Source organism: Capricornis sumatraensis, chromosome 8 (assembly GCF_032405125.1).
Source record: "Capricornis sumatraensis isolate serow.1 chromosome 8, serow.2, whole genome shotgun sequence".
NCBI lineage: Eukaryota > Metazoa > Chordata > Mammalia > Artiodactyla > Bovidae > Capricornis > Capricornis sumatraensis.
The window spans coordinates 100,663,527-100,685,203 of record NC_091076.1 but is presented as its reverse complement, the minus strand read 5'-3'; the positions used below and the strand labels follow the sequence as shown (position 1 = coordinate 100,685,203).

Below are 21,677 nucleotides of genomic sequence, written 5' to 3'. Positions count from 1 at the left end.
TCACCTTGCAGTACAGGCAACGAACAGGTGGCTGCGTGTGGAGGACCACTGCTCCACATCCTCCCACCTAGGGGGGATGAGGGGGTGAGAAAAAGGGGTTTGGATCTGTGGGAACAGCGTGGCACCCAGCATCCTCCTGCAGAACTCCAACCCACAGGCCAGGTGCCATGTGCCTGGCAGGCCTGCCTCATTTCCTCCTCAGATCCCATGTCCCTCCCACCTACCAGATCACACCAGCATTCTGGCCCAGGTCAGGACCCCGAGAATGGGATGAATTAAACAGTTCCAGTTCTACACACATTTCTATTTTATTATGGCAAAGGTGAAAACGCCACCTTCTCCACAACAACAACCAGTAAAAGTTATCCCAAAAATAACTCAGTACAAAACAGGTCTGTTTCAGAATTTAAAAAAAAAAAAAAAAAAGGAAAAGAAACCTTTACATGAATCTTAAATCCTATTTTAAAACATAAAAGAAACAAATCCATCATTGGCCACACAGCCCCAGTCTGTCACCCCCTCCCGCCAGGGAGCACGGACGAGACTTCTGGGTCCTGGTCCATGCACGGATTTGCTGGTCTGTTTAACTGGTGTCCATCTGAAACAGAGGAAGAGAGGTGCTCACTCAAAATGAGGCCCTCCTCCAGTTGGTCTGGGACTGACCCTCACCCAGCCCTCCTCTGTGACTTACTCTTGCATTATAAGCATCCAGCTGGGCATCTAATTCTTCTGCGGAAAGCTGCTGCTTTGAACTCCTGCCGGTGCCTCTGCCTCTGCCCCGGCTGCCTCCACGGGTGCCTCTCCGGGTGCCGCCGCCACCACCGAAACCTCCTGAACCACGGTTTCTAGTCATCCCACCTCTGTTTACACTAACAAGAAAAGGAAACTTTGCTCACATGCCTGGGAAGACCTGCAGCGTGAGGAGACACCCCCACAGGCCAGCCCTGACTAGAGAGGCCCCGGAACTCACCTCTGTGCAGGTCTCCGCTGCGTGTCAATCTGTGAGGTGACGAGCTGAATGTTCATGGGGCGGCCTATGGCAGAGAACACAAGAGGGCCAGGTCCTGTTAGAGGACTCTGAAGCCTGCTAGGGGTAGCACCCTGGCCTCCATGCAAGCACTGGAAAGGGACACTGCATCTTGATGCTCCCGACGAGAGGACAGCCTGGAAATGCTGGTGGGAGAACAGCCCCACCAGCGCCTCCTCGCTCCTTCTCATCCAGTGCAGGTGGGTGTCTGTCGGGCGTCCAGGGTGCCCAGGAGCAGAAAGGTACCTTTGTCTTTACGACTACAGCCCCGCACTCAAGAGTTGTACTATGGTGGTTCTGAGAAGGCTTCACAGAAGTGAATCTTCCGGAAGGAGCTGAAGGAGGGGAGGGACGTAGCTTGCTGGATGGGGATTCACAAGAGGTTGGTCCAGATGTGGGGGGCAGCATGAGAGGTGGCAGTGTGGAAGAGAGACAAAGGGGCGAACACAAAGTGTCCTCAAGCAGAGGGGACCCTACTCTTGCAGGGATGGGGCCAGCCTCTGGCTCCGCAAATTAGCTACAGCGCTGCAGCCTTTCTGGGTCCAATCCCAAACGCACCATCCAAAGGAACGCCGTTGTACTGTTTCATAGCTTTTAGTGCATCTGCCTTCCGCTCAAAGTGCACATCAGCTGTTCCTAAACTGCGGCCAGATCGGTCGTAGTGCACAGCCGCCTTCTTCAGAGTTCCAAATTCAGCAAAGAGCTCCTGAGAGTCAGAAAGAGCAGTTGTTAGCAAAGCAATTTTTCTTCTGGTGGCCCAGGGACACTCCCTGGAAGTGTAAACTGCTTTGGGGTATTTCCCTGGGAGGAAGACATACATGTGGTGGGGCAGGGAAGTGGCGGTGGGACCTGGGGTATGGGATGGGACAGGTGGGACAGCAATTTCCCGGAGCAGCTGGGCCCGAGGGCTCCTGCCCACTTGGGAACCTGACATCTATACCACGATGCAGGTGAAGGATCACAAAGCCCACCAATGAAGGGCAAAGATTTAGTTGCTATCTTCTTCAACAAAGGAATATTTACAACACACCCAAGGACTGTGCCAAGAAGCAGCCAAGGCCAAGATCACAGAGCAAGGGGCTCTATCCACTTGTGGACCAGCTCCAAGGGCCCTCTGACTGGGAGCCCTGACCCAGCCCCTCCCCCAGGGCAGATTCTGGCTCACCTTTCCCTCTCCTCCTACTCAAGCCTGCCGCAAAGCCTGAAGTCAAGCGCTGCCATGGAAACTGCCCTGACCTCAGGCAGGCTGGGAGTTGGAGAGGGAACCCAGAGTGTGGGGCTACTCCGGCCGCAGGCACACAGCGGGAAGTGGAGTTCACCAAAAGCGGTTTCCAGTGGATGCCAGAAACCACCTTAAAAAAAGTGTTGAGACACTGTGAGTGCTCACTGGCCTTGCTCTGTCCTCCCAAGGCAAAGTAAATGGCTGGGCTCTGGGAAATTGAACCCAGGAAGGCCCAGTACCCTGCCCAGCCATCTCCTGGACTGACCCCCAAGATGTCATTACTTAACCATTTTAGGCAGCAAATTTAAAGGCCTTTAGGGTTCAACCAAAAAAAAAAAGAAAGAAAGAAAAGGAAATAAAGAAAAAGGGGAGGAAAAAGAGAGAGGCAAAAAAAAAAAGAGGCTGCAACCAAAGATGTTTGAGAATCATGTCACTAACAAAACCCAGGGGGTGAGGATAAGTGAGAAGACAGGGGATGAAATTCCAAGTAAGACATAGGGCTTAAGGCAAATGGAGACAGAGTGGCGCTGGCACCATCCTGCTCTGTGCTATGTCAGTTCTACAAAGGAAGTGCTTTCTCCTCCCAACAAACCATTAAAACAAGCAAAACGTAAAGAAAACAAGTAGCCTAGCTCTTCCAGGAACAGAATCGGAGCACAGTCAACCAAGCTTCTGTCAGAAGAGCTTGGGCAGAGTGCCTTCATCTACAAAACACGTTTTAGCAAGGAAGAACAGCAGCGCCCCAGACTAAGCTGGGGCCTTGTCTTCCAGCACAAACTGACACGTTGGTCAGGCTTTCAACTCTAGCTCAACCTCTGCTCTGCATTCCTGGAGCCCATCACAGGGAACAGTGGCTGGCCCTTCGGTGCCTGGGAGAGCTTGTCGTCCCAAGGTGTGTGTGGGGGGGATTCAGGGCCAAGTCCCAAACGCCACAACCGATTCCGTGCGGAGTGACCCGCCCACCAAAAAACTCCAGTCCCTTACCTGAATATCAGCGTCGGACACTCCAAAATCCAGATTTGACACCAGCAGTTTCCCACCGGTCTCCACGCCGGCACCACCCCCAAAACCGCTATCGAAAAGGTCATGCTGCCATTTGTCAGGAAGTTGTTTCGGCTGAGGGAAAAGAAAACACAAGAACAGAAAAAGGTCTGTGAGTCTCACTCCAGGGCTCGCCCTCGCCCTCACGGCCACAGCAAGAGCCTCCCCCCATCTCGGCGGGGAGGCAGGCGCTGAGAGAGACCCGCAGACCCCGCTTCTCGCCCGCCTCGGGCCGTACCCGGCCGCCACGGCCACACGTCCCGCAACTTCTCGGTTCCCTTCAACCAACTTCCCGCCACCGGGGCGGCCGCGCCAACGGCCCCTCAGCCCCCAGCGCCGTGAGGCCGGGCGCCCTGTTAAGACAAAGGCCGCCAGGGTCTCCGCCTTGGTGCCCGGCAGGCGAGCGACCTTCCCGCCCGCCGAACCGGCCGGCGCCCGCGCCCCCCGGCCCAGTCGGTCAATCGGTCGGCCGCCCGGACGGCCCGCCGGTCGCCCGTGCGCCGCCCTGCCGGTTCGCTCCCTCGCCGCGGCCCGCCACCCGGTCTCCACACTCACCCTGCTGTAGGGCGCCGGCCGGTTCCTGCCGCCGCCGCCCGCCGCGCCGCGGGCGATGGCCGGCCGATTCCGAATGGGTCCGCCGCCTCGGTTCACTCGCGCGGCGGCCTGGGCTCCGCCGCCGCGGCCACCCTGCGAGCCGGCCCGGCCGCGGCCCCTGCCCCCGCCGCGGCCGCCTCGCTGGCTCCGGTTCAGCTTAATGATGTCGTCCAGAGACATATCCATTTTGTCGGCCATGGCGGGCGCGGAATCGGCCTCGGCTCGAGCCCGCGCGTCAGCACGTCGGCGCGTCACTTCCAGCGCCGCTCGCGGGTTTTCCGGTGCCGCGTCCTCAGAGCGACCGCGGATTGGCTGCGGGCCTTCGGCGTCTCAGGGGGCGCGGTCGCGCGTGCGCGCTGAACCAAGGAGCTCGGCGGGCGCCTCTGAGAAGTGCCGAGCCGCGGCCACTGGCGTTTATATACCTTCCCGCGCGGGGCCGGCGCTGCCAACTGAAGGCGGGTGGTGCGGCGCGCGATTAGATCGGCGGGGGCGCGGCCGTTGGGGGCGTGGCCGAGCGTGGCGCCTCTCCCTTGCCCCTCCCCCACCGCACCAGGAACCCGCACCTTAGTCCAGCGGCGGGAGTGAGTGCGGCCCGTGCGGCCCGCGCCAGGGTTGTTTCCGGGGTGACCTCGTAGGGAGCGGGCTTGGGTCTCCACCTCTCAGCCCCGTCAGCCCTTTCGGAAGTAGCGCACGGCGCGTTTCTGCGGTTGTTAAAGAAAGCCGGCGAGCCCTTCTGCGGACGCCGAGGCAGAAGTGCGGTGTTGGCGAAGGACCAACACCGGTCCTCCCGGTCTTCCCGGGGACCCGGCCCCCGCCCCAGTCCCCTTGCAGACAGCTCTTACTGCCTTTCGGCGGCCACTGTTGCCTACGCTCGACCCTCGGGACGACACCCCTTCTTTGGCTTCCAGGTGCCGTAGCTCTGCAGACTCAGCACCGCCGGGTGGTCTCTTCCCTCCTCGCAGGCTCCTCGCGCCATGAAGGTGAAGATCAAATGCTGGAACGGCGTGGCCACTTGGCTCTGGGTAGCCAACGACGAGAACTGCGGCATCTGCCGGATGGCCTTCAATGGCTGCTGCCCGGACTGTGAGTGTCCCCTGCCCGCTGTCTCTCGAGCTGTGCCTATCATCTGGCCTTGGCGGGTCCCCAGAAGTACTCGCACAGCGTTTCTGGGGTTTGATTTCCTCTTCCCAAGAAAAGTTGACAGAGAAAAGCCAGGCTATTTGGGCCCATATTTGTACAAAGATCCCGTCAAAAGTTTTGTAAGGAAAAGAGCACAGTTTCCTATCCTGATAAAAGTCACTATGAGACCCGTGGAACACAAAAATGTGTTAAGACATTGTATTTGAAAATTTCAAGTCAACAAAAAAATGTGACGTTACAAGGTTTCCCCCTCAATCCAGCACATAAATGATGAATAACACGTTTTCATATCTGGCTGTTTTTGCCCAGCTGTTTTAAGGTAAATGCTAAACATCTGCTGCATTTTCAGGCGGGTTCCTTACCACTGAGCCACCAGGGAAGCCGCAGCAAATGCTAAATGTGATGTCCTACGTCAGTGCTGACTTTTACCAGCACTGTTGTCACTTTAGACCTTATACTGCCTTAGTGTTGCCCGTCATTCCTAGTCCTTGTTCAGGTTTCTTTAGTTGTCCTCAAATGTCTTTTTATTGTTGGGTGGTGTGAGCCAAGACCCAAGGTGTGATCACTTTTTCCCTTCACTACTTAATCTAGAATAGTTTTGCTTCAACTTCTCTATTGCGTTTTAGACATCAAATTATTTGTTTTTATTTTTCTTTATTTATTTTTGGCTGCTTAGGGACCTTCATTGCTTTGAGCAGGCTTCTCTCCAGTTGTGTTGCATGGGCTCAGTTGTCTTGTATCATGTGGGATTTTAGTTCCTAGACCAGGGATCAAACCCACATCCCCTGCATTGGAGAGCAGATTCTTAACCACTGGACCACCAGGGAATTCCCCGTAGACATCTGATTTCTTTCAGAACATGTTGTCTTGCAAAATGCCTGACCTCAGGTTTTATCAGATTTCATCTTTGCGGTGTCTTTTGCATTGTTCCTTTGTCCCCAGTGTGTTCTGTGAAGTGAAAGTTTTTGGGTCAAAAGGAGATTTTCGCACCAGTGAATTTAGTTTTTAGTCAGACACAAGTGAACCAGAAGCAGTAGGAAGGGTCTTAAGGCTTTGCCTAGGGGACGAAGGTGTTCCCAAGAGAGAAGTGAGATTTGGGGACCACTGAGAAGTCAATGACCAGGCCTGCCCTGTGGGGCTGTGAACATCAAAAATAGTACTAGATCTTTGCTTCTTACAGTGAAATACAAATAATTGATTTTAGTGCAAATATAATTTTATCCTAGTCTTAAATCTTTACATCTGGAAGAGGAAATCTCATCACCCGTGGGCTAATCCATCCTGATTTAATCAGGCTGGGATATAATCTTAGGAAATCAGTGATTGGTTCTACTTGATGAGGTTTTATGTAAAGGGAGAGAGAATAGAAGCACAAGGTCTGGCTTGGTTTAATCCGTTTAAAACCGCCCTTTTTTTTTGGTTCAGTTGGGTCTTGTTACTACATGCAGGCTTTTTCTAGTTGAGGCAGCACTACCCTGGTTGCCGTGGCTTCTCTTGTTGCGGAGCTCAGGCTCGAGGCGCACAGGCTTCAGTAGTTGCATTGCTCGGGTTTAGTTGCTCCGTAGCATTTGAAATCTTCCAGGCCCAGGGGTTGAACCCGTATCTCCTGCATTGGCAGGTGGATTCCGATCCACTGTACCACCAGGGAAATCCTAAAACCACCCTTTCTCAAAGGTACAACACAGGTTATGGGTAGGTACTTGCAACTTTCTCAGCAGCAGATGTAGCTTCTGAAAAGAAAAGTCCTAGGGTAGCATTTATGTGGTCATGCCCTTGACCCAGTGTGGGTGAGTGAGCCTGTGTGTCAAAGATGGCACCAGGGGTTGCATGCAGCTTGTGGAACCCAGTGTGTAGGGCTGCCTGAGGTGTGCTGGGTGCTGGGAAGAGGGGGGTTGAGGCTGAACTTTGGGCTTGCTGGTTGTGAGCCAGCTGTAATGATCAAAGTGTTTGGTCAGCCCAGGGCCCCTTCTATACAGATCAAGTGATGCTGGACTTCCCTGCTGAGATGGAATTCCTATGAAAAATCCAGAGTGACTCAGACTGTGATAAACCTGCTCCTTGTCTCAGGGCTTTGTGAGTGAAAGTCTTATGGAGAGGATCCCGACGCTTAGCATGAGTCACTGTCAGCATGGAAGGTGGTGTCAGATTCCCCACTAATGGACGTAATGGCTAGGGTACCCCTGCCAGCAGGCTAGTTGGCCCCTGCGCATCCTCTTGCATCCTCTGTTTGCAAGGGCTCTAATGTGTTCGGGGTGATTCCAAGTGTCCTTCTGCTGAGGTGGGAAAGACCCTGGGTGGGGGTGGGGTGGGGGTGGGAACCAAGAGCAATCAGGTGTCACACTCTGTGGGCTCCTGGCACAGGGCCGTCCACCTCGCCCCCCGACCCTGGCCTGGGAAGCAGAGTGAGCTAGATAGTTTTGTATTTGCCAAGTAAATTGTTTTTTGGTTGTTTTGTCATAAAAGATTCAGAAAAGGAGTGATATTTTGTTTTAGAGAGGTTTACTTTTAAAAGATTGGGGGTTTGGTGGGGAGAAAGGATCCATGTATATGTATAACTGAGTCCCTTCACTGTTCACCTGAAATTACCACAGTGTTGTTAATCGGCTATACCCCAATACAAAATAAAAAGTTAAAAAAAAAAAAAGATTGAGAAACACTGCCCCAAACAAGAGAGTAAGAAGATGGCAGTGCCCATCTGTCTGACTCCATAGGGTGAATGTACCACTGTGGGGCAAGGGCTGCTCCCGAACTGGGAAGGAGGTGCAGGTTTTCAGCAGCCCTTGAAGGATATTTAAGACCTGACACCCACACCAGCCTCCTGGTTGGCATGCTCCCTTCAGGCAGTGGTGGCTGCCCTCGTGAGTCACGTGGCCTTCTGTCTGTCCCTGGGATGTCGGTGGGTGATAGAGACTCTGGAGCACTGTGAAGTTTGGACAAACGCTCAGGTCAGTTTTCCAGCTCCCTGTGCAGCTCAGAGCAGGTGCTCCATTAGGTCTTGAGAGCACTGTGGCTTCGCCGTGGTGTTATCTGTTAACACATTGTACAGTCACCTGTCCCTGTGTCTGGTTTCAAGAGAGAAGACCAGGACCACAGGTGACCAGGCCAGCACTTAGGAACTACTTCGTGGACAAGATGTCTCCTGTTTACCCCAGCTTATCTGGCTGGTGCACTGTGTGCCCTAGTGACTTCTGGATTTGGCTCACGATTGATAGGCATGAGGGGCCCCATGGCAATGCTTTGGGGGAATGGCCCCCCTAGAGGGTGGCGGCAGCAAGCTGCAGCTCCCGCTGCTCATGGGGACCTACCTGCTGGGGCAGGACATTTTGCTCTGCCAGCACCAGCTGCGTGATGGGGTTTTCTAGATTCTTAAAAATCACTTGTTTCTCTTGATGCCAGGCCCTCTTCACAGTGGTAGCACGTGCAGGTGGGCTGGAGGGCCAGCACCAGGTTCTCTGGGCCGCAAGTAGGATAGAAATGGGGAGGAAACGGGAGGCAGTGCCACTTCACTCCCAGCGGCCGATGGGCTGGGTCATAAGCCCCTGTGTCCCCGACCTGCTCCCTGGTACTGAACTGGGTCCCTACTGCCTGGGGATGGCGACATCTAGTTTCTAAGGCCCTGGCTCACCTCACCTTGAAGAGGAATGGTTTGCTGCTCAGTGGGTCACCTGTGCAGGAGCCCTGACACTGATGTAACCTTCTTGGCATCACGGGTGCCAAATGGCAGAGCTGCGGTGTGTCTGCAGATGGGCCCAGGCCCTGGGAGGCCAGTGGGCGGGGGTTCAGGCCCGGCCAGAGCTCTTCGTGCTGCTGAGCTCCCGCGTGGAGGTGGGAGCAGCCCGGGTGGTCTGCAGAGGTTCATGTAGAGGCGGCTGCTTGGCCGAGTCTGTGGTTTCCTTCCAGATTCCTGTCCTCTCTGAGCCCTGAGGCCACCCTGGGCATGCTTCCCCCATCGGACTTGTCCTGTGCTCTGGGCGACTCACAGGTCCTCTTGTCCCTCCCGCAGGCAAGGTGCCGGGTGACGACTGCCCGCTGGTGTGGGGCCAGTGCTCACACTGCTTCCACATGCACTGCATCCTCAAGTGGCTGAACGCGCAGCAGGTGCAGCAGCACTGCCCCATGTGCCGCCAGGAGTGGAAGTTCAAGGAGTGAGGCCGTCCGCACTGCCCGATGCCCCTGCCCTCACCCCGAGATGGCCTCACCCCCGCAGTGGCTCTGGGTGGCTGTCTCCTCCATGGGGACAGTCTCCTCTGGCCTCCGACAGGGTTGAAATGAGGACTGGAGCTGCGTTTGTTTTCTCCCATCACAACGTTGACATTTTATCAAATAAATAAAACTCATTAAACCACCTAAGCCTGGCCGGAGGCTGCAGTTGCTTGTTTTCTTGGTGCTGAGGCAGCCTCGGTGTGCGCCAGTATGAAAACTCATGAATAAACATCCCAGTGTGATGCCGAGAGGCCCTGAGTCACACCCCTGGAGAAGACCGAGCCAGGGATCAGCCAGAGGAGCCAGGGTGGGAGGAGTGGGCTCGGGCTGGAAGAGCCTGGTGGGGTAGAAAGGCCGGGCCCCCCCTCTTCAGGGTGGTCGCTGGGACCCTGGCTGGACACAGCTGGCAGGCACTGCCATGCTTCCTCCCTCTGGAAGGCTGTCCCCAAGTAGGTGCTGGTTGTGCTAAGAGGGCTTTGTCGAGGCAGCTGTGATCGGTGGCCTCAGTCCCTTTCTCCCAGCTCCTTGTCAGGGCCAATGTCCTTGACATAAGGACATGTGTCCGCAGGTGTCTGAGGGTCTCCCCATCTAGGGAAGTCAGCCCTTGGGACATCCTTTGGGCACCTCTGCTCCACCTCAGCCCGCCTCTAGGGTGGGGGCAAGGAACCCAGCCCTAGGATTTTGAGCAGCTTCTGGATGGCAACCACTATAGGCTGCATGTCCTGTGAGCATGGGCTCCTTCCAGTCTATTCTCGATGACCTCCCCCTGCACCAGGGGTCACTGCCCTGTGTCCCTGTAATGCCTTCTGCCCAGTGGGTAGCTGGTTTCTGAGCATCAGTCCCCAGGGGAGAAGGCAGGGTGGTACATGGTCTGGACCATTGTGCCCAGAGGATAGGAACCCTCATGGAATCTGGAGGTCATATGCTCCTTGCCCAGGAACCCAGCTGCCAGGGCCCTTGTCCTGGTGTCTGTTCTGGGAAGGCACGTGGCCAGGGTGTTTGGAAAGTGTGAGCAGGAGGAGGGGCAGCTGAGTAGGCCTCATGTCACCTGCTGTGTGCCCTCCGTCTGGGGCTCTTGGACTCAGCCTCCTGGGTGATCCCATTTAGCTCTTGGGCTCTAAGCAGTAACTCTGAATTCTAAATGCCTATCTACAGTGTGTCTGGATCCGTGGTCACTGAGTTCACAGACCAGTAGGAAGCCCAGCCCTCACTGGGAGGTGGGCAGTGGCAGCTGCAGAGGATCCCACAGGGTGGCCTGGCCTCCATCTGGCCTGCCCCTGCTTGCCTTCCCTCCCTGGAGTTGTGCCTCCCCTGGGGAATTCTCCCTTGTGACAGGAAGTACCCACATGCCTAGGGTGCCAGGCTGTGAACCGAGCCTCCAGGCTTTTAACCCCTTCACACCAGGACAGGTGCCCTCACCCCAGAAGTCTAGAGCTTGCCACAGGTCATACAGTTCTCTAGGCAGGCCACTCCCACTTCGCTGCCAGGTGGGCTCCTCTCCATTCCTTACTGGGTTCCAGCCTGGTCCTCCCAGGGCCTGCGTGGTCCCCTCAAGCAGGACACAGAGCTGCCTGCCAGGCCCAGCACACACCCAGAGCCCAGCCATTGGCTCCCTCCCAGGAAGCTCAAGGGCTCTGCCAGTTCCTCCCATAATCATCCCAGCTCTTCCTCTGCCACAGTGGCACAGGGTCACAACACCCACCTCTTCAACAGCTTTCCCCTGGCCTCCCCTCCTCATCTGTCCTGTGAGCCATCCTGCCAGCTCTGTTTGAGGACCAGATCAGTGGTGTAAATCTTCTCTCATAGGTGTGAAACCTACCTCTGCCCTCCCCACCCCCGGCCCTCTTAGATTTCAGTGCCTCCTCCAGAAGCCGGGTCCTCTGGTCAACTCCCTTTAGGGTGGGAACTGCTCCTTGTCCCCGGGGTACAGGGAGACAACTGCTCCTTGTCCCCGGGGTACAGGGAGACAACTGCTCCTTGTCTCCGGGAAACGGGGTACAGTCCCCGGGGGATGACTCGGAGCTGGGGCGCCGTCGGGCTCGTTGAGGGCTCTGCAACACCGCCGCCCCTCCTCCCACTGAGTCGGGACTAAGGTCTGTGGGAAAGGCCCGGGGGCTGCCTCCCAGCAAGAGTTGAGTGGGCCAGAAAAGGGGAGGTGGGCATGGGTGGAGAGGAAGGGGCGTCGCATCCCCCTCAAGCCCTGGAGCATCTTTCTCCAGCGTGCCCCTGTGCCCAAGAGGCTCTGAACCCCGCTCGGGCTTCTCCCTCCAGGATGCGGAGGCCCGTGCATCCCGGCGCCCGCCCTCGCGCCCCGCCCCGCCGCAGATATAAGGCGCGGGTGCTGCTGTTCCGCAACCCGCCGCCCGCTGCCACCGAGTCCCCCATGGCCGGGCCCGCGATGCTGGTGGCCGCTGCTCTGGCGCTGTGCTTACTGCTGGCGTCCCCCGGCCTCGCGTGGTACAAGCCGACGGCGGGGCCGGGGTACTACTCCGTGGGCCGCGCCGCGGGGCTGCTGTCTGGCTTCCACAGATCGCCATACGCACGGCGCTCTGAGCCCCGCGGGGGCACGCGATCCCTGGGAGGAGCCGGCACCTTCCGGGAGATGCACCCCAACCTGCGGAGTCTCGTGAGTAATGGGCGCTGCTGGGTGCGGAGCGCTGGAGGGTGCGGGCGCCCCCTTATCCATCCCATCTCGTCCCCAGGCCGTGTGCGTCGAGGAGGTCACCCCCAACCTGCAGAGCTGCGAGCCGCTCCCCGATGGCCGCGCCACTTTCCAGTGCAAGGCTGACGTCTTCCTGTCGCTCAGCGCCTCGGACTGTCGCAGCAAGTGAGCCCCGACCCCGGCACCTGGACCTGGCCTGAATGCCCCGGGCACCCATGGGCCCGCCCCCGCCCTGGCGGAGATGACACCCAGCACCGCCCATCCATTCCCATAGTAAATGGCTTAATGAATAAATGACTTGCAGCCTCTGGAAGGTGGGCACAGTGGGTGGAGTGGGCGTCTTCTCAGTCTCCACACCCATACTCTGCTCACCTAGACCTGCAGACAGCAGCCAGGTTACCAGGTTGCACGGAGACACCTGTACAGGAGCTCCCAAGAACCACTGCTGGTAAAATGCTGCTGGAAACTTTCTGTGGGCCTCGGGCCATATCAAACCCAGACATCTGGAGCCCCGCATCTGGCTCTGCAAGGCTCCGCTCCATGCCCTGCCTCCTCCCTGCTTTGTTCAGGCAGCTCCTGGATCCTCCTAGGAGGTGCTGCCTGGGTCCCCTACTAGCCATCAAGTCTACCACACCCGCTCAAAAGTCCTACCTTGTAATAAGCCTCCCCTAAACACCCCACACCAGGACGCCCTCCTGCCTCAAATGCTACATTTCTTGAGGCCTCCCTTACTAGAGGGGCAGCTCTTGGAGTGACTTTCTTGGAGCACCCCCAAAACACCTCAAAGTATACAGCATGGGACAATACTTATGCCAAATGAATGAATGATAGGCTGGGCCCAGCAAGAGGGGGAAGGCAGCTAGGTGTGTGGCTCCGGGGCTGGGAGGGGCTGTAGCGGGGGGCCGGGGGGGGGGGGGGTATGACAGAGCTGAGAGCTGGGCACACCCCAGCTGAGTCGAGTCAGGCAGCTGGCTCCTCCCAGGCTTGGGAGCTCTTTGTTCACCGCAATCTAGACCCGCAGGAAAGCGGTATCCAAAGCCATGGGTGCTGCCATACCTGGAGAAGGGAGGGGCTAGGCAGGACCATGGCTCCTGAATACAACTGCCTTGTGCCAGCCCAGCACCCCTGCCCCACTCAGGCTAATTCCCTAATTCAGTTGTTGGGATCTCAGTAGGTTGATTTACACCCTGGTCCCCAATGAGGCTGACTTGAGTCCCTTAGCCTGAGCTCTGGCCCCAGAGATCTGGAGCTTGTCTCAGTGACGTCCCCCACCCCATGGCCTTGCCATCAGCTGGGCCTCAGGGGACCCAAGGGAGCTGGACCCACCAGCCAGCCCTCTGCTGAGGCTGTGGGTGAGACCCACAATCCTGTTGTATCTGGGTGGGCAAGTCTCCAGAGGCACCCACCTCCTGGACACCCAGGCTCCAAGTCTTCTCTAACCACGGTCCAGCTGGGGGGGGGCTGCCTTGTTGCTGCTGCAGGTTGTCCCCCAGTCCTCACCTTGGAGTGCCACCCAGCAGGGGGTTCTGAACAGGCCTAGGGCTGACTCTGGTCTCAAGAGGAATCCACTGGCTGTGCCTGTATCCCCCGTCAGCCCCCGCCAATCTACAGGAACTGGCTGATCGCTTCCACCGGAGGACTGGAGTGAGAAGGCTAATACCACTGGGTTCCTCAAGTTGGGGCAGGGGTGTGGGGAGGGCCCTGTGCCTCTCAGCTTAGTGTGCTGCCCTCACTGGGAAAGGGAGGAAAGGAAGTGGGGCAGGGGCTGCCCCGAGAGGCTATGTGCACTGACAGTCCCCCCAGCCCCCTTACTGAAGCTGCCCGCACAGGTTCTAGACTCGACCTTAAGAGCCAACAGAAAAGACAGGCCCATCTTCCAGGAGTGAAGGCTGGCCTAGGACTCCCATGGGGCCAGGCCACAGGGTGCTCTGGCCCCATCTGCCCCAGCAGCTGCAGGGCACAGGCCATTCTGGAGAAAACTGGAAGAGGACTGAAAGAACATCCCAGTCCTCACTCTTGAACACCGGAGCCATAAACCACAGCCACTGTGCCCCTCCTTTTCCAAAAAGAGGTGACTGGGGTCAGTACCCTTCAGCCGCTAGACCCCTCCAAGTGGGCCCTGACTTGGGTGCAGAAGACCCTGAGATTCTGTGGACTTGGCCAGGGAGCAGCCCCCAATTCCTTCTTGGATCAGAGAGCTCTATGGGGACTGCAGGGTGTCAGACTCTCATTTTCCTCATGACAGACCCTGAGGCCAAAGACACTCTGTGGGCCCTTGCCTCTCTCCCTCTTTTGTTTCCGGCCATTGTGGGAAGCGGCCGCGGAGCCTGGATCTAGGGCGTTTCTTGCTGCGGCCACCCACCTCCTTGTCGGGTGCCGGGGGGCAGGGCCAAGGTTTTCTGGTCCTGCCCTGCAGGATGGACAGCCTGATGCAGAGCCCCTCCCAGCAGGTTTATTTGGTTGCACACCCCGCCAGTCAGGTACAAAACCAAGAACAGTCTCTGGGGAGGCTGGTCCAGGAAACCAGGTGCAGCGTCTGGGCACCGGGCCCCGGGGCAGAGGCCGCCCATGTGGGAGGTGGCCTGGTCTGCGCCCCGAGGAGGAAAGGGGGCAGCCCCCTGGGTCACTGCTCCCTGAAGCTTGTTGGAACTGAGGCAAGGCAAGTGGGAAGGCCACCTCAAGCTGGGCAGTGGAGGGCGTACAGGAGCTTCCTGGGGGGCAGAGGGTGAGCAGCAGCAGGGCCAGGAGGATGGAAGCTGGGTTTTCCATGGCACACAGGGTGGCACCCCTCTGGTTGAAGGTGTCCCCTGCCCATCTTGCCGGCTGGGCTGCTCCACTGTGCTGGAAGACCTCTCTGTGCAACTCGGCAGGAAGGGCAGGATGGCCTGCTGCAAGACAGGTACCTTGCAAGCAGGGTGACAGGCCATGTCCTCCACACCAGCCCTTCCACAGCTGGGTGGTTGGAGAAGAGGGCACTGCAGCTTTGTTAAAAACTGAGCCAAGCTCTCAAGGCAGGGTTGGGAGAGGGCCAGCCCCTCAGAGGGCCCCTGGCATCCTCCCACCTCTCGTCAGAAGTCACAGTCACTCTCCCTTTCGGGCTGTGCTTCCTGCCGCCTCATGGCCTCCTGAAAGGCCAGCTCCTTGGCTTCCTTCTTCTGGTTCCGGGCCTCGTATTCCAGCCTGGGGGCCAGATGGGATGAGGTGTGCACCCAGAGCCAGGGCCTCAGTGCCACCCTGTGCCCCCAGCAACCCAGCCAGGACTCACCTGTTCTTGATGATGCGCTGGACGATGAGGTCTGTGGTGAGGTCGTTCCCACTGTCAACCTGGCAGAAAATGCCCCTCCTTTTGGGCTCCTGGAGGCCAGAAAGAGGGGAAGGAGGTGAGAGCCCTCCCCTGAACCTTGGGGAGCCTGCACTGCCGCCCTGGCTCCAACGGCCTTTCCCTGCCACCCCCACCATGGTAGGCGTGATCACTCGCGCTCAGTTCCCGCCTCCTTAAACCATGAGGCCACCAGCAAGGCAGCTGTCACCTCGCCCATTTCCCAGACAAGCATGGTGAGGCACAGGGGCATCAAGTGGCTGGGAAGCACCAGACAGTGGCCACCTCGTGTCCACTGAGGGCCCTCTAGGACCCACCTCGTATGGGTCAGAGCCATCCTTGTCAGGCACGACTTCTGTCTTCCCGTGACACACCAGGTCCACCTGGGGAGGAGGCAGGGGTCAGGGAGCCCTCCCAGCATCACCCTACATGGTCCCCTGCTCTCCGAGGGCCCTCCCCAGGGGGGCACGGCTCAGAGCACTGGCCTGGCCCCACTCGGCCCAGGTCCTCCCTGGAAACCGCCCACCAGGACCCCCACCCTCACCTTGAAGTGGTCCAGGAGCTCTGCTGTGACCGAGTACGGGGCCCCAATCACCACTTCAGATACGTACTGGGTGGACAAGAAGCACAGCTGGTCAACTAGGACTTGCCAGGCAGCAGAGTAGGGGCTGAGAGGGGGCATGGTGGAGCCCAGACTCATACCCCTGGGAGGGTTCCGGGGCGAGTTGGGGGTGGGGTGATGGGGAGGAGCAGCTCCAGCCTGGGAAGGACAGGCTGCTGGTCCGCCCACCAGCTCTCACCCGGCAGGCCAGCACACTCAGGGTCCGCTCATGCAGGTTCATGATGGGGTAGTTCTTCCCCTTGTAGTGGTTGACCTCCTAGAGCCAGAGCAAGGTTGAGTCAGCTGGCAACCTCGGGGCCGGTGTGTTTGGGTGTGTGAGGCTGTGCTCCCTCCCAATAATCCCTCGGGGACGTCTGCCAGTATGGGGAGGCCCTGATGGGAGGCTCTCCCTGGGTTTCTCCCTGGGCAGAGGCCCAAGCTCACCACCTCTTCCTCACTTGTGCCCAACCCCATCCCTGGGAGCCCTTCCAGAGTCCCCACACTATCAGATGCCCTGGGGTGAGACCTGGTCAAAATGCAAGCCAGCGATGACATAGGGCCTCTCGGCCAGGCCATACACCTTCTCCAGGAAATCCACATGCCCAATGTCTGCGCCCAGGTTAAGGAGCGAGGAATCAATACAGAGCAGCCATCCACAGGAGCAGCGGCTCAGTGAGGTCCCCTCCCACCCGCCTGCTCACGCTTCTCCCTGCCAATGGCTGTGTCCCTGCACCCCACCCCAGCTCAGGGTCCTCGAGAGTCAGGGAGACCCCTTGGAGCCCTGGGGCCCACTGGGAGGAGCAGACAGAAGACCTGGGGGCAGGGACAAACCCCACCCAATCCCAAAGGATACGGAACAGGTCAAAGGCACCAGCCACATAGATGACCGTCTCCCCAGGCTGGGGCTCCTTTCCCGAAGCAAACTGGATGATCTTCTGGGATGTCTGAAGAAACTGGGACACCCCCGTCCAGGGGTTCCGCCCCCCAGGGCACTGCAAGCCGAGAACAGACTGGTCAGTGACAGAAGCCTTGCAAGCATGTCCTTTGCCTGTGACCACCCTTGGGCCTGCCCACACCCGCCTGTCCATCTGCTCTGGGAAGCACAGGTGAGGGGTGGAGGGAGCAGGTACAGGGGCGACAGCCAGGACTCCAAACCCCTAGCCACTGCCGGCCACTCGCTTGTTCGCTCTGCTGTTGCTCCCAGGCAGGCATTTCAGGCAGGGATGCTGAGGGCCAGCTGGCATTGCCTGGTCCACACTGAGACCCTGGTGGGCGGTGCACCTGTGGCTGGCAGGACTGGGGTCCTGCCCTGTGGCCACAGCAGGCACTGCAGCCAATAGCACCTTGGCTCGGCAACTGGCCCGCCAGGAAGAGGCCAGTGGACACAGCCCTCGTGGGGACCTGGCACCCTGAGGCCACCGTCTGGTCACCTGGGAGGAGCCTTCTGAGCAAAGTGTCTCCCCGGCGGGTGTCGGGTGAGGGGGCTACAGAAGGAGAGAGGACCAGGCCACCTGGTTAGAGAACCCTCATTCACACGGTGGCCACTGGGACCGGCCAGCCAGCAAGACTGGCGGTCAGTACCCAGAAAGCAGGGAGCAGGGCAGAGAGCGAGACCCCCTTTTCCCCAGGGGGTGACCTGGGGGTCAGGCAGTGGTCCAGACAGTACAGGAGACACTTACCTTGCCAAAGCTGTCTGCATACTCCCGGTACTCAGAGGACATCTCCTGCACAGAAGAGTACAGGGGTGAGAGGCCTGGCCCTCCAGATGCAGCCAACCCCAGGACCCCAAAGCTTGCTGTTCCAGTGCCGTCTGAGGGGCAAGCGTAGGGTAGGCGATCCCTCCCTCCCAGTCCCACTCTCACCTGGCTGCTGTGATGCGCCTTGGTCACCAGCAGCATGCGGCCAACGAGGTCTGTGGTGGACACCCCCTGGGTGCGCTTGCATTCTCTGGGGACAGAGGTGGGGTTGGGGCTCTCATCCTGGGACACACGTACAAGGCTGCCTTCTAAGGGCACCTAAGTTGCCCCACCCAAGAGTAAGGGCAACTCTGTTTGTGGCTGAATCTACCATGGTCCATCCCTGGCGGCCTTGCTGTGCATAGACCATGCACTTCCTCGCTATTCTTGGCCAGGATAGAAAACCAAGACCCAGAGAGTGGAGGGACCACGGTCATTTTATCAACCAAACGACATGACTGGACAGAACAGAATTATCAAGCCTCAAGTTCGCAGACCATCTGAGGGGGTGGCTCTGATCCTGTTCGGCCTGCTGATGCCCAGGTCCTACCTCACCACACACTCTGCCAAGGGAATCTCAGGCCTCACTGCCCAATTCGAGCTGCCGGCCATGTGGCCTTTTCAAGAGTTACTCATAAAAGCCAGCTCCCCAGTCGAACCCCACGTCTCCACTGCTCTGCAGCCACCTGGGGCCAAGTGGCTCCCGTACTGGGTGACCCAGGTGCATGGCGCCCCCCAGTCATCGCACCACACCCTCACAAGTCACAGGAAGCACAGGCTGCAGCCCGGACACTGCCCTCACGAGCAGAAGGCACTCGAGGGGCCCCGGGAAACCCACTCCCCTAAAGATGGGCCAACTGGCAGCTAGAGCTTACCTGTACCTTCCGGCCTGCTTCACTTCCTCGTAGGTGTCCCGGCCATCTACGGTCAGCGTGATGTCATCTAAGGGGTGACATGCACGCAAGAACACAGAATTTAACCCAAAGCCACGAAGACCTCCAGGCCCATACCTTCACTCCAGGCCTGCCCTGGTGTGCGCACACTCCTTTCTGGAGAAAGACCCAAAGCTTCCTCAGACCCTCAAAGGGCTCCATGCTCCCCCAAGTGTGAGGCAGCCAGCACCTCCAGACACCCCTCTGATGGTCTGGTCCTGAGTTGCTTGAGTCCCCAGTCCCTGGGATCAAGTCCCGTCCACTCACTGCCGTGGACGCAGAAGTCACAGTTGTACTTGTCCAGAGTCTCCAGTGTGGTGACGTATGGGGCTGCCGGCACCACCTCGTCCACCCACTTGATGGCCTGCACCATCTTGTACCTCTCCTCCTGAGTGAACACCGGGGGGCCCTTGTGCTTGGCGATCTCCTCTAGGGAGGGAGAAGAGGGCAAAGGACAAGGTGGGTGAGTCCTGGAGGGCTGGCCACAGGCTTGCTGGCCCCTCCCAGCACTGAGCAGGGTCTGCAGCCACACAAAGGCTTGTGGAGGGAGGCTGTCTCTGACCGGGCCCTCAGCCCATGAAGTTCCAAGCAGCCCTGCTGTCCTCTGGTGCAGGCGCTGGGGATGTACCTGCTGGGAACTGCATGCCACCCCCCGCCTCAGTCCATTAGAGTTCCAGGTATAGTCCGGGTTGCCTTTGGTGGCTGTACGCTGTACTCAAAGGCCTTGGGAATCAGAAAGTGGGTAGGAAGTGGGTGGCATACCCAGATGGATCCACTGGACACCCCCTACACGCAAGCTCATGACAGGATACAAGATGGGAAGGCTGTGGGCGGCCTGGCCTGGGCTGGGGTTAGGGTGAGCTTGCAGAGCTGTGCTAATGGGGAGGATGGCCTAGGCCCGCCCTACCCTCCACCAGGACCTGTGGAGGCAGAGGCACCGGCGTGGGGTGGAGGGGCAGTGGGCACAGCAGCCTGGCTTACCATCAGTGTGCACACCCACGATGAGGTGGTCACCCATGGCCCGGGCCTGGCGCAGCTGGTTGGAGTGGCCATAATGTACCATGTCGTAGCTGTGGAGAGCACAGGGCTGTCATCCCTGTGTTGGGGGTGCAGCCTTGTTCCTCTGCAGTGCCATCAGGAAGCCCGCCAAGAAGCCACCATGGGAACTGCCCCCCAGGGTCCCAATTGGGCTTTCAGAGAGAGGAGTGCTCAGTTCTCCTTATCACCAGTCCCTGGGCCCAGGGTCAGACTGAGCAAGTGTGGCTGTGCACAGGGACAGGTCTGGGGACCCTGAGGGCTGGTGAGGACACAGAACAGTCCCTGCTCCCCACACCTGGAACAGCGCTCTGCCCTTGGCTCCCATGGGCAGTCCCTTTAGGGTGTAATATAAACGTGATAATTCAAGGGTACAGTGGACTCTGTACTACCCTGAGACAACCATGCAGTCCCTGGAGCCAACACATAATGAAGTCTAACCAATGATCAAGGGCGATTGCTGGCTTTAAAAGTTCTGCCTGCTCCTCATGGCCTCTGGAAACTCAGTGAGGCTTTGCTCCCTGGAACCAACAACCACCTCCCTGTCACCTGGGATTTTAGAGCATTCATCCTCAAATTCAGGTCTGGTTAAGAGAGAACGCTTAGCTGAGGGCCACACACAGCACCACAGCTCCACTTGAGTTGTCATGGGGGTGGGGAGACCCCCACTTCTCTGTGGGCTCAGGGGTGGACCCTCATGCTTGCTCTGCTTCCTCCCAGCCTTGTATTGCCTTCTGAGTAGGTGCAACTGTCCCTGCTTCTCCAGGTGACCAAGGCCACCAGGTATACAGAACCATTCTACTCAACACCACCACGGCACACCGGGCCCCAGCAGACGAGCCTATGGGGCACAGTACTCTGGTCCTGGGCTAAGCGAAGAGAAGAGTCTAAATTCAGGAGCCTGGCTGGCCCTTGTGCCCATCAGACAGGCTGGGCAGAAGGAGGGGTGCATAGCACAGAATTCAGGGTGGTCCTGGGTCCAGGCCGTACCCCAGTCACTGTGGCCTGCTGGGGGTGGGGCCAGGCCTGGCCAGGGCCAAGGTCAGAGTCCACAGACAGGAAGCCACACCCCCTCCCCAAGGTGACTCAGGTGAAGGCACAGAAGTATGGCAGCCCCGCAAGCTGGCTGCTGAAGCCCTGGGCTTGCTTTCTCTGCTTTCATCAAATAAAGGTCTGAGAAGTATTCAAGGTGGCAAGTTATCACTAGATGTTCACTTTCCTCTTGTCCCCTGGCAGCCTCAAACCTATCTTAACACCACCACTCCAACTGTCTGGCTTGCCAGAGAGAACAGTTTGGCACTGTAACTCTCCTCAGATGGATCCAGGAGCCTGAGGGCTTCACTAGGGTTGCACTGACACTTGCCCAAACACCCAGGAGAATCTTCCAGGTTTTGTCCTGGGCAAGCTGGGGACTGGACAGGGAGAACTCTGGGAAGACATTTTGGGTGCACGGCTCCCTCGGAGGAATAGTTCCTAAGGCACTTAAATGATTAAAGTCACCAAGGTTAGACCCGCAACTCTGGCCACTGTTGTGCATAAATCAGGCAGGTGGGACCGCCTGGCTGGGTCTCCCGCTTAAAGGCAAACGTGGGCAAAGGAGCACCCAGGAAAGGCGCTCATATAGGGATCCGCAGAAAGCCTCCATTGACCCTCAGCCGCGCTGCCCGCAGCAACTCGAGCCCAAGGCTTCTTCCGCAGCCTGTGACTCCTTTCGCCCGCCGCCCCGAGCTCGCCGGCGGCCCGATTCCGGCGAAAGTGGCCACAGCGGTCGCCGCTGCACCCCCGCCCCCGCCCCGCGTCCCCCGCCGCGCTCACCAGCCGTCGCACCACACTCGCACGGCGCGCCTAGCCCTCGGGCCCGGCCGCTTGGCGCTGCCCGCCTCCCCGTGCCCGTTCCGGATCATGGCCCGGTGGCAGCGGCGAGACACTGTGCAGCCGGCTCCCGACTCCGAGCCGCCGCAGCCCGCGCACGCACGCGCCGTCACGCGGGCCTCACCCGCCTCGCGCGGCCAATGGCGAACGTCGCCCCACCCCGGCGCGAAGCCCCGCCCTCTCACCACACATGCGGCCAATGGGCAACCCCACTCGAGCCGGGTTCCGCCCCTCCGCTCCCGGCCAATGACCTGTGTCCAGCATCCCTTAGAGCCCACCTGGCAGAGGGGCGG

At 58.6% G+C, this 21,677-nt stretch overlaps 4 protein-coding genes across 10 annotated transcripts; 2 read left to right on the top strand and 2 right to left on the bottom strand.

Moving 5' to 3' along the window:
* Positions 1-309: 309 nt before the first annotated feature.
* On the bottom strand, positions 310-4,091 carry ALYREF (Aly/REF export factor). The gene is made up of 6 exons (XM_068978624.1): positions 3,846-4,091; positions 3,234-3,365; positions 1,586-1,733; positions 971-1,034; positions 692-869; positions 310-598 (listed from the first exon to the last, which is right to left on the bottom strand). Exons 1-6 carry the CDS (start codon positions 4,080-4,082, stop codon positions 584-586), a joined length of 774 nt encoding a protein of 257 aa, XP_068834725.1. The 5' UTR covers positions 4,083-4,091; the 3' UTR covers positions 310-583.
* A 157-nt stretch (positions 4,092-4,248) lies between these two features.
* Positions 4,249-9,356, top strand: ANAPC11 (anaphase promoting complex subunit 11). 3 transcript variants are annotated; one of them, XM_068977955.1, is made up of 3 exons: positions 4,249-4,339; positions 4,793-4,967; positions 9,028-9,356. In XM_068977955.1, the coding sequence occupies exons 2-3, from the start codon at positions 4,859-4,861 to the stop codon at positions 9,171-9,173; spliced, it is 255 nt and encodes an 84-aa protein (XP_068834056.1). In that variant the 5' UTR covers positions 4,249-4,339; positions 4,793-4,858; the 3' UTR covers positions 9,174-9,356. The 3 variants fall into 3 exon arrangements, with proteins under 3 accessions (XP_068834056.1, XP_068834057.1, XP_068834055.1); XM_068977956.1 differs by having other exon boundaries at positions 4,261-4,465; positions 4,847-4,967; XM_068977954.1 differs by having other exon boundaries at positions 4,261-4,465.
* A 2,254-nt stretch (positions 9,357-11,610) lies between these two features.
* NPB (neuropeptide B) lies at positions 11,611-12,058 on the top strand. The gene is made up of 2 exons (XM_068977505.1): positions 11,611-11,853; positions 11,930-12,058. Exons 1-2 carry the CDS (start codon positions 11,611-11,613, stop codon positions 12,056-12,058), a joined length of 372 nt encoding a protein of 123 aa, XP_068833606.1.
* Positions 12,059-14,339: 2,281 nt separating this feature from the next.
* Positions 14,340-21,454, bottom strand: PCYT2 (phosphate cytidylyltransferase 2, ethanolamine). 5 transcript variants are annotated; one of them, XM_068976233.1, is made up of 15 exons: positions 21,328-21,454; positions 19,459-19,547; positions 18,745-18,906; positions 18,421-18,487; positions 17,672-17,756; positions 17,489-17,533; positions 17,240-17,293; positions 16,663-16,801; positions 16,336-16,418; positions 16,009-16,086; positions 15,753-15,818; positions 15,526-15,591; positions 15,155-15,243; positions 14,952-15,069; positions 14,340-14,777 (listed from the first exon to the last, which is right to left on the bottom strand). In XM_068976233.1, exons 1-14 carry the CDS (start codon positions 21,414-21,416, stop codon positions 14,958-14,960), a joined length of 1,224 nt encoding a protein of 407 aa, XP_068832334.1. In that variant the 5' UTR covers positions 21,417-21,454; the 3' UTR covers positions 14,340-14,777; positions 14,952-14,957. The 5 variants fall into 5 exon arrangements, with proteins under 5 accessions (XP_068832334.1, XP_068832333.1, XP_068832335.1 ...); XM_068976232.1 differs by having other exon boundaries at positions 14,340-15,069; XM_068976234.1 differs by lacking the exon at positions 17,240-17,293 and having other exon boundaries at positions 14,340-15,069.
* Positions 21,455-21,677: the final 223 nt, after the last annotated feature.

Coding starts and splice junctions, on each gene's coding strand:
- ANAPC11 (XM_068977955.1), top strand. CDS start 4,859: ATGAAGGTGAAGATCAAATGCTGGAACGGCGTGGCCACTTGGCTCTGG. Junction 4,968..9,027: donor CAATGGCTGCTGCCCGGACT/GTGAGTGTCCCC, acceptor TCCCTCCCGCAG/GCAAGGTGCCGGGTGACGAC.
- ALYREF (XM_068978624.1), bottom strand. CDS start 4,082: ATGGCCGACAAAATGGATATGTCTCTGGACGACATCATTAAGCTGAAC. Junction 1,734..3,233: donor TGTCCGACGCTGATATTCAG/GTAAGGGACTGG, acceptor TCTGACTCTCAG/GAGCTCTTTGCTGAATTTGG. Junction 870..970: donor CAGCGGAGACCTGCACAGAG/GTGAGTTCCGGG, acceptor TTTTCTTGTTAG/TGTAAACAGAGGTGGGATGA.
- NPB (XM_068977505.1), top strand. CDS start 11,611: ATGGCCGGGCCCGCGATGCTGGTGGCCGCTGCTCTGGCGCTGTGCTTA. Junction 11,854..11,929: donor ACCCCAACCTGCGGAGTCTC/GTGAGTAATGGG, acceptor TCTCGTCCCCAG/GCCGTGTGCGTCGAGGAGGT.
- PCYT2 (XM_068976232.1), bottom strand. CDS start 21,416: ATGATCCGGAACGGGCACGGGGAGGCGGGCAGCGCCAAGCGGCCGGGC. Junction 16,087..16,335: donor CTGGCTTGCATTTTGACCAG/GTCTCACCCCAG, acceptor CTCTGGCTCTAG/GAGGTCAACCACTACAAGGG. Junction 15,592..15,752: donor AGCTCCTGGACCACTTCAAG/GTGAGGGTGGGG, acceptor CCTCCTCCCCAG/GTGGACCTGGTGTGTCACGG.